The sequence below is a fragment of the Papaver somniferum genome, chromosome 2 (genome assembly GCF_003573695.1).
Source record: "Papaver somniferum cultivar HN1 chromosome 2, ASM357369v1, whole genome shotgun sequence".
Classification (NCBI taxonomy): Eukaryota; Viridiplantae; Streptophyta; class Magnoliopsida; order Ranunculales; family Papaveraceae; genus Papaver; species Papaver somniferum.
In genome coordinates, this window is record NC_039359.1 from 73,001,523 (window position 1) to 73,016,795 (window position 15,273).

The following is a 15,273-nucleotide window of genomic DNA, read 5'->3' on the forward strand; positions in this document are numbered from 1 at the left end:
CGCGGTAGAAAACTGGATTGTTGAAGTTTGGCATGAAATCGACATTTTCCATTATGGGAGGTAAATAAATGTTATCGAAGATATCATGTGTCCAACATTCATCTCCCCGTTTGATACAAAAGATTTCAACCGCATCCCCGGTTTCTTTACGAATGCCAAAGACTACGCACTCTGAAGACGTAGGCAAGGACGAGAATGAGATACCTGTGAAAGCATACCAATACGGATCTGGCAAGTTCGGAAGTTTAATGGTCGATTTCGTGAAGGGATTGTAGAAGAACAAAGTCCTGCCTTTCGACACGAGCAACCACCCACCTTTTGAAAAGTGAATTCTAAAACCATTTAACAGCTCGGGGATGTTTATAAGGTAGTTCTCATTATTGTGCATTGGATTTAAGAAATTGTAGACAGCTTGATGCTTGGGAAAAACCATCCATGGGGATGAATCTGTGGTCTGCACTGTCCTAGTAGTAGATGAGGATCTTTTGAGATTTAATATCATCCGGTATTCTTAACAGACTCCACGTAAATGTATGTAGTCCAAAGTATGCAGATAATTTGATATTGACCATATTATATCATTGTTAAGCATGATCCAGGGCCTTGCTTCTTCACTATCCTCGTTCTCACCATCTTTATCTACGGTTTCCTTTTCCTTTGCCTTGATAACTACTTCATGCATGTATTCTTCCTTTCCCGACATGCGATCTATTATTCTTCTATTGCCGTTGAACCTTTGAGTTGCAGAAATCATCATCCATTCAGGCGTATACCATGGCGCTGGTAGATCGAGACATGGTAAAGAAAGTAAAATACTATCATCTTGAAACTGATATTTGTACAAGCTCATTTCTCCCCGCTGTGTAAAATACACACAACCCTTTGATAAACCCAAGTCCGACGCCATGCAAGACAGTTGTGTATTATAACTTAAAAAGAAGACGTAGTCATCCAAACTTTTCACGTCTTCCCAAGTCATTGAAGAGAAATTCAGTTTTGATACTACAATGCTGGTTACACGGGTTTGGAAAATACCTCTTGGAATGCAACTTTTATAAATTCTGAAAATTTCACCAAAAAGACTCTATCCAATATGCGTCGAAACTATTTTCCAAACATCCTGCTACCACTTCATTTGTAGTATTGTCATCTAAATAAGATCACTTACAATAAGGATTTCTCCATGATCAGCTTGTTCAGAAGAACTATACTGTATTGTTATCTCCAAGTGGGCACTGTTCAAACACATTACATATAACTTACTCTGGAAACAAAACATGAACTACATCAGGATACTCATGTTTTCTCCATTCTTTTTCACCAGGGTGACAATATATAAGAATGTCGGGATTTTTACCTCCATCGTAAAGTACGTAAACCATCGAACTATAATCGACATTGTCTTCCTCCTCAATCTGAGGAGGGGAAGACAAAACACAATCTTTGACAGAACATCCACACACTAGATCCGGTTAAATAGGTAAGAGTATAGTTTCTAGTGATACGGGATTCCATAGAAAATACCTATTAAAATTTGGGTCTTGCACAGCGTAACAAACACTGATTAACCATCCTTGATGAGAATTTTTCTTCCAAAATATTTTTTTACTCATCTCTGGTATGAATTTTCTGAAAGATTTGTTATTATCCAGACGCTCAAATATATCACAAAAAGTTTGGTACTTACCAACTTGTTCATGTGGGAAAACAAGCCATGGTGCTACCTTTGGTGATGGTGGGAGTCTACATTCACTTCTCTGATTTGATAACTCTGATTTTCGCATGGAAGCTGAAGAGATTGATCTGACAAAGAAGAGGAGATTGGTGTGAAGAGTTTGAGAGCAACAGAGGAACCCTAACTCTTTCAATAAATCGTGAATACCGAGGTGCTATTTACAAGGGAATTGAGTTTTAAGAATTGACTTACTTTACCCTACCTCCGTTTTCAATAAGGAAGTGATTCCTAACCCGAACATAAAATTATTTTTGGTTTATTTACAAAAACTATGAAATTCAGGAAAAAATATGTACGAGATCCATTTTTCAGTCATTGCTACAAATAGATGAAATCTCAAGAAGATTGAATCATGAAAGCTGTATTTTTGTGAAAACTTGGTATACATGTGAGCAGTAGTTAGCTGTGGGGTTTGTAATCTGAAAACAGAAGTATGTTCACGTGCTAGCCATGAACCAAACTGGCTATACATGTGAGGTATAAAGTAGTAGAAATTAACGATTAATCCCAAAATAGTTGGGCTTTAGTCATTTTAGTCCTAACCTCTAAAGCCTGGTACTAAAAAGTCTAAATTTACATAATTTGAAACGAGTCGGTCCGTTTGTGAACGAGTTAGTCCAAAAGGTTTTTCTTTCATGACAGAAATACCCATCAACCATTTTTAGTTCAGAAACGATTGTTCACTTCCTTTTCTTTTCTCGGAGAACAAATCCTAAAATTTAGTCTCATCTCAATGAAAATTCAACCCCTGAACATGAATCTTACAATCAAACAAACACTTTAATGAAATCGATTCAACTCGAAAACCTTAGATTGTCATCGTCGTTACATTTTCATGAAGATTAATCTGAAATGGAGGGGAATAGATAATCAGATTCAGTTTCAGTAAATTAATCAGAAGACTTCGTCATTGAAAGCCATTTGAAAGATAAGTTGGATCTACTTTGATTGTTTTCGATAGGAATTGTTAATTTTATTGATTTCGAAAAAATTTCAGGAAAAAAGTTACGGTTTCAAAATCCTAATTACTCCCATTGTAGTTGGAATTTCTTATTTGATTCGTGATGAGAGTTTAGAACTATAATCGTCTTATTTTGATATTTTTGTCCATTAACTCTAGTATTTGTATTTGAGTATTTTTGTATTTAGGTTTAGTAATTTGTTTTCTGAAATTGCAGCAATTTGAGAAATTTACGCAAAACAAGAGGATTGAACAAGATTATTGTTGTAAGCTTCACGAAGAGGATAACTCAAATTATGCTCAAAGAGGTTTGAAATCTATATACAGTTTTATGTTTACAGAGGACATCATTTTTTGTCAACTTCATTGAAGCTTGCCAAACATTTGGTTTTTGCTTCAAGTAGGTACTGTGTAAGGTTCTTATGAGACACAAAATAGCAGGCTAAACAGTCGTTGCAATTAGACTACAAAAGCTTGATATTTATATGATTATAAAAAAATAAAAAATCCTAAGCTAGACATTATTAGTACGAGCAAGTTAAGTAGGGAACCGTCATCATTCTAGTATGCAAAGGTTGTGCGTAGTTTGCTTGGTTTGATGTTAAGTGATCAAAATGACTAACCACCTTCATTTTGGTGTGAAAACATTTTAGTAGGAAACGTGACGAAACTGTTATTTGTACATACCACAAATGTATTTAGACCGGGATAATAATTTTTTATGCTTTTAATTTTTGATTTAGAGTGGATTTGTTTGTGCCCAAGATGACTTAGGAGTTGTTGGTTGGAGGTAGTTATACCGAGAATTAATATGTACAAAGCTTGACGCTTAAGTCCTGATTATCACAAGGATGGCAGTCGAAGTCGATATGAGGAAGAGCGTCGGAGGAGAAGAAGCAAGTTGGCCGGAAGGTAGTACAATTCACATAGTGTGTACCTGCTCGTCCTCTGATGCGGTAGATATCTTAATAATCCATTCAAGAAGGATTAATTTCATGTAAGGCATTAATTTGAAGAAGATAGTAGAGAAGAGTAGTGCCTCTGATGCAAAACTTAAGGTGTGATCCCTTCATTTTCTGGGGTTCTCTGTTTCTGCAGCATTATGAGAAGTATAGTCCCGCTGATGCATCACTCTCAACTCCATGTCGTGATTATATGAAAATGAGGTACTATTAAATTACTAATTATCGTATTTAATAATATCTCTTGTCACCATGACCATGTAGATTAAGTGGCCCGTAGCCAACGTTTTGAGTGTACATGGGATTTTGTGGGGTTCACTTCACAGTCTAACGATTATGCTTAATCCCCAAAGTACGTAAGAATCAACCGGTATATTTTTTTGTACACCAATTTATATGGGTGCACATAAAAGTGCACTTTTGTTTTTTGTTCTTGTTAATGGAGGAAGAAAAGGCAAGACAGGAGGCTGTTGCAAGGGATGTAGAAGAAAAAGGAGGTGGACAGGCGTCAAGTTGACATGATACAACTATGACTGAAAATACTGGCATTATGTGTTAATACATGCAATTTGATGGTAGGTCTCATGCTTTTAATATCTGTATCATCTGATTTTCTTACTATGAATGTGAATTACATGATATTGAGGATATTATATCCTTAAAGTGGAGAAATGCTAAACCCCCCTGTCATTGTTGTGGTTCCGTATCTAGATATTTTTTTTTATAAAATATAATACTCGAAAGTAATAGCGAGCCTCCTTCCCTCTACATGTACGTTGTTCCATAGTAATGATAGAGTATTAATAATATGTAGTACTATCCTCTAAAGAGGAAGTCTTCCCATTGTGTTACATCATCACACTTGTTCTTTACAAGAAAACAGTCTAGTAGTCAAATTTGGAGAGAACTCTAACCAAATTCAAATTATAAGTGATAATGATGATGTGATGTATAAGATCAACCTTAGTGAAATGGAAGAGCATTTATACAGAAAACCAGTCATTTGAAGATTGTCTTTTTGTATTTGCTAGTTTTTCTTACTCTTGTATTTTTATTGTGTACATATTTGTACACTTGTTGATCGTTAATGTACATATAATTGTACACCGGTTAATCTTAACAAACACACCTTTTGCTTCTTTTTCAGTTGCTCCGTTGGGATTCAATTGCCTGTATACGATACATTCAAGGCTATTGAGATGAGGGATCCCACTCAACGAAAAAGTGGCTTTACTGGGCAGGTTTGTGCTTTATTATCTTTACTGATCACAACATTCTCTTGCATTGTCAATAGAAGAAACTCAGTAAACGGCCCACTATGACTGTGGATTTCCTACAATAAAGGCCTTCGGAGTCCTTTCTATCACTTACCAAGTGCTTAGTTTTAAAAGTATAAAATTCTCCTAATACTTAATTGAGAAGCAACAAAATTTTCTGTAAATAATTACACCCGTTCGCAGCTTCGCACACCTTATGAACCGTTTTTTTGTGCACATAGTCGAACGCACTTTGATTTTCAATGTGTACATAATTGTACACCTGTTGATTTTCAGTGTCCACATGGTTGTACACCTGTTTATCATTAATGTGCACATAGTTCTTTACGCCTGCTGATCGTTGATGTATACATAATTGTACACCTGTTGATTTTCAATGTACATTTGTTGATCGTTAATTTGCACATAGTATACACCTGTTGATCGTTTATGTATACATAGTTGTACACATGTTTATTCTTAATGTGCACATAGCTGTGCACTTGTTGATTCTTAATGTGTACATAATTGTACACAGGTGGATTCTTAAAATGTGCAAATATTTCTTCATTTATTATCGTGCATTGCTTCTGGATCATTGAAAATTGATTTTATGTATTTATTTTGGGTATCTTAGGTAGATTATGCATCCTTATATCGATATAAATGGACCATCCCAAGGGTTCGTTTATACGGAATGAAGGTAATGATGGCTCTATTCTGTCATTCTTTTCCGCCATGGGATGGAAGCTTGAGAAAACTGCTGATTATTTTGGATTTCACAAGGTCAGTTGTTTCTGTTTAGCTCTTTGGACACTCAAGCATGACACCCCTAATATATTGAAATATATTCAGATTTTATATGAAAGTATATATGTATGAGAGTCATTACGACTCAGCCTGTGCATACGGTATTCTCGTGTAGACTCCTTTGACCTGTAGGTCATTTTCCGATCTCATTTTAGTCATCGAGTCATTCCACCTCCATATTGTTTTTGTTGGTATCCAAACGAATGAATATTGGGATTTATGATTTTGTCTTGCTTCATTTTTAGTTTGATATATGCATGTTTTGGGTGTAGATGAAGTTCTATAAGCGTGTACATATTTGTATTTTATGGTATTTTTTTGGTATGTGCGTTGGATTTGTTGGTTTTTTGTAGGTGTGTACATAGTTATACACCACTGCGCTATTTCAATAATATATGCATGTTTTGTGTGTATAGATGCTGGATTTTTGTAAGCGTGTACACTGTTACATGCCATTATGCTCTTTCATGATTTTATGGCCGTTTATCTGGGTATGTATGTTGGATTTTTCAATGAAAAAGTAAATTTTCAACCAATTTATCAACCAATTGTCATGTTTTTGTATGTAGGAAATGCCAAGCATATGTAAGTTAATGAATGCCCAGTTCCAAATTTTTAAGGGTTTACATAGTTGTTCAGATTCTTAATGTGTACATAATTGTACACCTGTTGATTGTTAATGTGTACATCGTGGTACACGTTTTGATTATGATATAGAACTGTATGATACCCAGATGCACCTTTGACATCAGTTGGTCTTGGTTTTATGCATCTAATTTAGGGACTCACAAGCTCAAAATGGTAGAGCGCCCAAGCCTATCACAAGGTTTGCGGAGATTGATGATTCAAATCCATCTGAGTTTCTATTCTATGTTTATACAATAATTATAGGTGCGTACATACTGGTGCACTTGTGTAAATCCCATGAAATAGATTTGTTTGTAGGCGAATATGGTTGATTTTTTCCATGATGCATCAGTATATTTTACATGAAAAATAGGTCGGCGTGTGGGTATGAATGGTCGATTTTATGCATGTTTTGTAGTGGTGTACATATTAGTGCACATTTGTAATTCCCATGGAAATAGAGGTTTGTGTTTGGCTATGAATGATCGATTTTATGCATGTTTGGAAGGGTGTACACATTGGTGCCCCTTGTAATTCCCTTGAAAAAGAAGGTTAGGATGTGGTTACGAATGATTGATGTTATGCATGTTTTGCGGTGGTGAACATATTGATACACAAGTGTATTTTTCCATGAAAAGTAAATTTGTGTGTGGTAGTGAATAAACGGTCTCATGCATGTTTTGCAGAGGTGTACATATTAGTGCAAAGTCTAATTTTCATGAAAAAGTAGGTCTCGTCGTGGATATGGACGACCAGTTTCATGCATATTTTGTAGGTGTGGACAAAGTGGTGCACAAGTGAAAAACTGACGGCATGAACTTTTAAAAGTTTCCCGCAGGTGCACTTTTTGGTACACATCAAATAATAAAGTGAAAATTAAATATATTAAAAAGTGAAAATTATATAGTCATATGGGTACTCTTTTTGTAGCTATCAAAAAGAGCTTTACGAATATATAAAGTTTGTGAATTTTCGATGAGCAGTTTGAAAGATAAATCGTTTTAAAATTATTTTTTTATTATTTAAAATTGATGCAGTCACCATAAATCACTATGGACTAAACCGATAATATTTGGACTAAATTGTAATATTAAGGGTTATTAGTGTATTTTTCATATTTCAAATAAATGACGGACTGATTTGTACCTAGTTAAATGGATGTGAACTAACTAGTATATTTAGATGGGATTTTGGACTGAAACGTATTTTTCCCTGTAAAGTATTAGTAGATAGCTTTGGGTCTGAAAACGGAGGCAGGGTAAAGTAAGTCAATTCTTAAAACTCAATTCCCTTGTAAATAGCACCTCGGTATTCACGATTTATTGAAAGAGTTAGGGTTCCTCTGTTGCTCTCAAACTCTTCACACCAATCTCCTCTCTTCAGCTTCCATGGGAAATTGTGTTGATTCATGATTAGGAATTGATGTGTTGGTGGAATTTTGATAACTCAGAAGTGTTATACTCCCTCCGTCCCCTGTATGTAGGCGGAGGTATAAAAAATTATAGTCCCATTAGATAGACGGACTTTCAATTCCAAGATGGGTGTTTCCATGTATTATCCTTATCATAGGTGGTTACAACTATAATTAAGTTTTGTTTCTAATGTTGGAAATTGTATAAAGGATAAAACAGGAAAGATGATGGAAATGTAGGAAATCAATAAAATTTCTTATTCTAAGAGAAAATCATTTTTCGGCCTATATATTGGGGACGGAGGGAATATGTGTATAGAGGCTGGGTGTTTTGGGCAATGTGAGACTATTTAATTCCCAATACTCCCCTTCACGGGTAAGGACGAGTTAAGCCTCTTAACACGTGGATCGTATACGAGGGAATTTATACCACTCACGTATGGCTTCGCTCTGATACCATGTAAGATTTCTAGGCTTCCAACTCAAAACCAATTGGCAATAAGTGGAGAGGTCCCTAGTGTTATAGGTGTATAGAGGTTAGGTGTTTTGGGCAATGTGGGACTATTTATTTCCCAACAAAATCACGTAAAAATTTGTATAAAAAATTAGCCTTAAAATGGATATAGGCATTGGCATTGGAACAAGTATAACCGAACTTTGAAAATAAGTTTTTTTTTTTTTTGATAGGCTAACGCCGGACTCCGGCTCCTACTCAAATCCAATCAACTGGACTAGCCTCACTGCTAGACCCAACTCCTCCAAACCCCTCTATACAACTAATTAAATACAAATTTCTACTATGATTTGAATCGAACCTCTGATGTTTCCTTATGAGAATTGATGGGATACCACTGAGCTACGCTCTTGGACCCACTTTGAAAATAAGTTAATCTGGTTGGCTTCGTGTTCGAGAACTCCATTACTTAAATCCATCTAGTTGACATTGGCATTCTATTTTTGTTTGTTCTTCCACGGGACCTTGTACATATAAATACGCATTGGGTTGATTCATCTATTTTGTTTCAAATAATAATTGGATGGATTTGGTTAGAAAATAGAGTTGTAAAAATTTCTTCCCCATTTTCTGGGGCACACCCATTCCAAATTTCCAACCAATGTACAATCAGAGCACGGTGATGCAGCTTTTGATCTCTGGCAACTGATAACGGGTCCCGTATGCTTTTAATATATTTTAACAACAATTTGTACATGAGCAGCAGCAAACCCCTCGTCTCTTTTCTTGTACGAATTTTGCATACTCGATTTGCAGAACACAAAGTTCGACGAGTATTAACTGATCATCGACATTACATTGTCATGTCAAAGTTCTTCACCCAGTGGCACTGGCGTCCATTGTCATGTCAAAGTTCTTCACCCAGTGGCACTGGCGCCTATTGGAGCCAAGGGTTGACTAATCCTGGTTCTACCCCCCTAAAATCAAGAAAGTCAATAAAAAAACCCTTGCATTTATCTTATATTTTTTATTTAGCCCTCTTGAAATTTTGAATTTAGTCCACATATTTGTACAAAAATATTTTTAGCACCCCTTAAATATTTTTCTTGGCTCCGCCACTGCATGCAGGCCCCCATGATGGGTCTGCAAAATCCGAAATTAAGGGAATATGATCCGATGTCGGCTTTACTTGTGCTCGTTGCGAATGGAAAACGGGTCCGTATCTTCTGTGCCAAAGCATTGGTGAGCCACCTGTGCCAAGCCAATAAAACGGTGATACCTGTTCCATTTGATTTCTGTGCCAAAGCATTACTTTGATGCTGTTACCTAACAGAGAAGAGTAGAAAAAGGAAACTCCACCCGGCTTTGCTGTTACAAATCAAATGAAACAGGTGTCACCAATTTATTGGCTTGGCACAGGTGGCTCACCAATGCTTTGGCACAGAAGATACGAACCCATGGAAAACATATGTACTAGCAAATTCTAGGCAAGTTAAAAAATTTGTTAATTCTCGTAGTAATGAGATCGAGCATCTTTTTTCTTTAACAATATTATTTCACTTCATTTCATTTACGTATAACAAGAAGAGGTACATGTGGATGAAATTTAAATAAAGACGAAATTTAGATAAATACATTAGTGTCGAGCAGTGATCCACAGAATTTATACTTGGCTTTTGATAGAAGAACTGTAGCCCGTAATATCATCGTAATACTTAGACCAAAGCATAACACCTCCGTACTTTTTCGAATCTTTAATCATTGGAAGAATAGTAGAAGTAAGATCATTTGAAGGAATGAAACCACTCCCAGCTGCTTGAGGAGCGGCAGGTAAACCTAGAAAGATTTTAGTTGCTGGGATTAGTGTAGTCCATTGCTTCCATGCGTCTTCGAGATTAGCAACATTACCAGAAGCATAATTGCAAGGTGGGTTATTAAAGAATTGAACCCAAACATTATCAAACATGCATGTGTTTAGTGCATCTCCAATCCAAGCGTCAGGGAAAGGGCATTGTGGTGCGGCAGTTAAGTATACATTCTTACCTTTCCTACTGTAAGCCTTAAGATATTTTGCGAGCTCACCGTAATGCTGATTGCTTCCTCCTTCGATATCAAAATCTATTCCATCTAATATGGCACCTCCTAGTGGACGAGAACTAGATTTCCCTCCTAAAAAGTTATTCCATAGATATATCGCAACTTGTCTAGCATCCTCAGATGAAGCAGGACCATAACTTCCTGAAGCCCCTCCAATTGAAAGGATAACTTTAATACCTTTTGCTTGACATGACTTTATGTCATCACTTAGAGTAACACAACCGTTTGAATATGGATCACAATGACCGGCTAGGTTGAACATTGGATTTCGTCCATCGCCAAATATGGGCAAAAAAGCTAAAATCACAAAGGCGTAATTACCCGTTGAACATGTTTTAGATAATGTGCCTTCATTTCCATTTTGACCCCAGTAAATTGCAATACCTCCTGCATTAGAGCCTACCAAGAACATAAACATGACTCCCAATGCTAAGATTGATAATTTTGATGCCATTAGAAGAATCAAATTTGATACCATCGAAATTGTACTTTAGATGACTCAAGTGATACTGTAATTTTTGATTGTTCATACTCCGCAAATGAAGCTTTATATAGGCGAAAAATGAGCCTAGGAATGATTCATAATGGAGATTGGTTACAATTTTGTCTTCATTCAGGGACTAACTAACACTACGTTTGTTTATTCCTGACTCATCTGAGTCGTCTGGATCTGAGTCATCTGGATCTGAGTGAAATCACCTGAATCATCTGGATCTGACTCAATATGTTTGTTTTGAGTCAGATCTGACTCATCTGACTCAAAAAATGTGAGTCAGTGGTTTGGTCCCGTGAGTCAGGGGTATTTTGTTATCTGACTCAAATGGGTCCGAATCAGGGGTTATGTCTGAGTCATAGATCGAGTCAGATCTGACTCAAAATGCAAAACAAACGGTCTGACTGCTGACTCGACCCGAGTCAGAGGTTGACTCAGATCCAGACGCCGAGTCAGCTGCAAACAAACAAGATGTAAGCGTAATTCTAAGGACACGCAGTATTTTTATATCGTATTGTATAGATTTGGTGAAACGCTTATTAAGAAATTTAATTTCACAATCGTTGAATTTAAATTTACACGCATTCATAGTTTGGCACTTGGCTTATGCATAATGGTTTGTACAATGATCCACCGTACTCCATTCGAAAATAAAAACTGAAAACAATTTTATAATTTTTAGTATTTTTCTGTTTTTGTTTAAAATTTGTGACGCCAATCATTTTAGACGTTAGATTGAGGGGTCCTTCCGAAACAGAGTTTATTCTCGAACAATGATATCGAGTTTGATATGTCCGAAAGAAGATATGCCTATCTTGATGTTAACATTTTTTTATTACGTTGTTGTACTAGATAGGGCATTAAGTGCAATAACGGAAGCCAACCATACAATTTTGTTTATATGGCTAGATGCCTTTCGAGGTGGTACTGTGATGTGGTACATCTTTCTCGGTATCAACCCTCCAAGTTGATCCATTATTTTTGTATTAATAATGATTATTGATTCCTTGAGTTCGTATCAGCTGTGACTGTTGATTCTTTAAGATTGTATCAATTATAATATTTTATCCAAGCGTTTGTTTTAGTTTCCGTACTTTACAAGTCTTTTCTTTTCTAGTTTAAGTTAAACTCTTTCCTTTTAATCGTCTCTTGTGAGCCTATACAAAGGCTGGGTCTTCTTGTATAGAGAGCATCTTATTATTGAATATTATTATTATCAATTACAATTTATCTTGATTATTTTCGATTAGATTTATCTAAGTTTCTGACCGAACTTAATCTCTATTCGCATCTCAACAACTAGTTTGCTTTCCCCTCTATCACTTTTATGTGTGCTACACTATCCACTCACATCTTAATTTAATGTTGAGGAAAACAAAAGCACAACCTCAACTTGAGATTGCATGTCAAAGAAATAAAACAAAAATTAAAACGAGAAATAAATGAACAAAATGTTAACTCAACTGAACCAACTTTCACTTTTATATAAATGAAGATTTTGGTGTGGCTGGAAACTAAAAGGAATGTGTAAGGAAACAAAATTTCGTGAAAAACAAAGCTCTGTTTACAATATTAATTTAACTTTTTTGATTCATTGATAAAGGTGAGGTGTTGGGGGAAATTGATAGTCCGGTATTGTGTTAGAAAAGTTACATTCAGCATTATTCATACGAGTAAAAATGTACTCTTAATTGAAGTTTGGAGGAAAAGAAATATATTTGTGATTGATTTTTGGTTGACAACCTTAATTATGTAATCCCAACGGGTAGCCCGCTCATTTAAGGGATTGATTTTATTAATTGATTTATTTAGGAATTCTTACGATCATAATTGTATGTGTTCTTTAAAAGTTTGAAGTGGATTGTAATGCTCAACAACTTGAATTTTTTGCCTTTTTTTAATTTGCTTTGTTTTGGAAACACATCTAAATAAGTTTCGTGGCTTGCAACAATCTAGGAGCATATGAGATCTTGTTCCTCCTGCTATCATGAGGACCATTTGAAAGAAAGGAATTCTGGTGATTCAACCGACAGCTCATATCATCGATACTCATTTGTTGATCTTAATTTCATAGTTCTTGTATGTTGAAGAAATGAACCAAAAATGCAAATGAGAACGAGAATAAATGAATGATATATTAATAAACCTTCACTTACATATAATCTTAAGATTGCAATCTATGTGGCTGGTGATTTCGAACATACAGGAAATGAAATCATTCGCGAAAACAAAGCTCTGCTTACAATATTAATCTTATCATTAACTCAATTATGACCTGAGGTGCTGATGGAAATTGATAATCCAGATGTGCGTTGAATTCGTAGTTACTTTTTTCTATGCAAAAATTGTTTTCTGAATCACGTAGAATTTTAATCGAAAACTATCCAGATGTTGTTGAATTCGTTGCTACTTTTTTTATGTCAAAGATTGGTTCTGGATAGGTATAATTTTGAAGAAAATTAACCTAAAGTTAAGTATTGGAAAAAGAGGAAGAAAAACTCTGAAGAACGAGTTAATTTGTTTTCGAGGACTCGATTTCTTATATTGGGAAGGATTGATTCCCGATTCTCCTTGCTGCCACAAATTTTGCTCCACCAATTTCCCCATGATCGCGCATTCATCTAAATCCTAAATTTAGGAAGCTGCAAATCCGTATAAATGAAAACAATTTTGTAAATTTAAATTTTTGTATTTGTTGGAAAATTGTGACGCCAACATTTAAAACGTTAGATTGAGAGGGAGTTCGGAAACGGAATGTATTCTACCGCAACAATATCGAGTTTGATATGTCCGAAAGAGGATACGACTATCCTATCTTGGCGTTAACATTATTATTACTTTTTTTTTTAATACTAAATGGAATTTTATTAATGAATAGATTGGAGCACATAGTCTTCTTCTACCCATTTAGAAATATCAGGTGGAAAGTTTGAAACATAAAAATAAGACAGAGCTTCAAGCCTAGCTTTTCTTGCTAGCTCATGAGCTACACTATTACTGATCATATTAACTACTTTGCAAAACCAAAGTTTATTTCTTAAAAACTTGTCTCTGACTGCAGTAATTAGATGTTGATTGAACCTGTGAACTTTAGAGTCTTCACAGGTAACAGAGTCCACCACATTAGCACAGTCCATCTCAAAAATGACTTTGTTGAAGCTACATTCCTCCATCCATTCTACTGCCAAGGCTAGAGATTTGCATTCAAAGTGTTCAACTCCTACCTCTTCATCCACCTCTTCCTCCAGATTATCTCCTTTTACTCCTACTGCATTACCTGCATGATCACGCACTATTAGACCAATACTACCTTTTCTTGTTTCAGAAATATAAGAAGCATCAATGTTAAGTTTTAGAAATCCTTCTTCTGGTGGTACCCAATCCTTGATACCTGAATTCAGATTACTGGAGATAGAAACATCATTATAATTAGCAGAACATTGTACTATAAGATGTTGAATTCTATATATGGTACTGTTTCTATTGGGATGAATATCTTGAAATATCAAATTACATTTTCCCTTCCATATATGGAAAACAGTGCACATAAGCTTAATAATATACTTTTCATACTCATTTTTAGATTGAGCAGCAGTAGTAAACCAAGAAACAATCCAATCCTGTAAAGAGTTAAAACTCTGGGTAACAGTAAGAATATCCAGCTGTAAGGAGTTCCATATGTCTCTAGCATAATCACAGTCAATCAGCAAATGCTCAATGGTTTCACTGTTGTTACTACAAAACTTACAGTGCGGTTCTATGTCAGAAATATAGCTTTCCAGTTTGTTTCTTACAGGAACAATGAGACAAACAGCTGAACCCTATGTGGGACTCTAAAATGCCATAGATTCTTCCAAACTTCCTTAGGAATGCTATCACCCGTGACTATATTATTCACAGTATTAGCATTGAGAGTGTTATAAGCACTTCTCACAGTAAACTTGCCTTTCCTATCAGGTTTCCAGATTAGGTAATCCTCTCCAGAGGCAGGGATATTCATGCTAAGAATGGCAGAAGAAGTTTCTTGGTTGAAGAGAGAATAAATGAGCTCATGATTCCAATTCCTAGTACCAGGCACAAATAAATCACAAACTAGAGTGTAACAAAAGAGGATAGATAGTCCTACAATTGGGATAGGTGGACTATTGAAACCAATAATCCAATTATCAAGCCAAATATTAATTTTAGTGCCACTTTGAACAATCCACATGGAGTGTTGTTGCACAACTTCAATGCCAGAATAAATACCTCTCCAAAGCCAAGAAGAGTCATCTTTTATCTTATCAAGGTGGAGCAAGCTACCATTTCTCCCATATTTTGCTCTAAGGATTTGCATACAAAGAGAGTCAGTGTCATTACAAGATTTCCAGGCTAATTTAGCTAACATGGCAGTGTTAAAATGTTACAGGTTTCTAAACCCTAAACTACCTAAGTCTTTGGGTATGCTAAGATTGTTCCACCCTAGTA

The 15,273-nt window shown here is 35.6% G+C and overlaps 1 protein-coding gene and 1 long non-coding RNA gene across 10 annotated transcripts; one reads left to right on the forward strand and one right to left on the reverse strand.

Moving 5' to 3' along the window:
• The first annotated feature begins 2,398 nt into the window (after positions 1-2,398).
• Positions 2,399-7,348, forward strand: LOC113348027. Of its 8 annotated transcripts, none has more exons than XR_003359419.1 (4): positions 2,399-4,233; positions 4,806-4,899; positions 5,552-5,700; positions 7,038-7,348. It is a non-coding gene; the product is annotated as an uncharacterized LOC113348027 (long non-coding RNA). The 8 variants fall into 8 exon arrangements; XR_003359421.1 differs by having other exon boundaries at positions 7,082-7,348; XR_003359423.1 differs by lacking the exon at positions 7,038-7,348 and adding an exon at positions 6,294-6,452.
• A 2,531-nt stretch (positions 7,349-9,879) lies between these two features.
• On the reverse strand, positions 9,880-14,383 carry LOC113348026 (hevamine-A-like). Of its 2 annotated transcripts, XM_026591715.1 has the most exons (2): positions 14,353-14,383; positions 9,880-10,733 (listed from the first exon to the last, which is right to left on the reverse strand). In XM_026591715.1, exons 1-2 carry the CDS (start codon positions 14,381-14,383, stop codon positions 9,880-9,882), a joined length of 885 nt encoding a protein of 294 aa, XP_026447500.1. The 2 variants fall into 2 exon arrangements, with proteins under 2 accessions (XP_026447500.1, XP_026447499.1); XM_026591714.1 differs by lacking the exon at positions 14,353-14,383 and having other exon boundaries at positions 9,880-10,767.
• Positions 14,384-15,273: the final 890 nt, after the last annotated feature.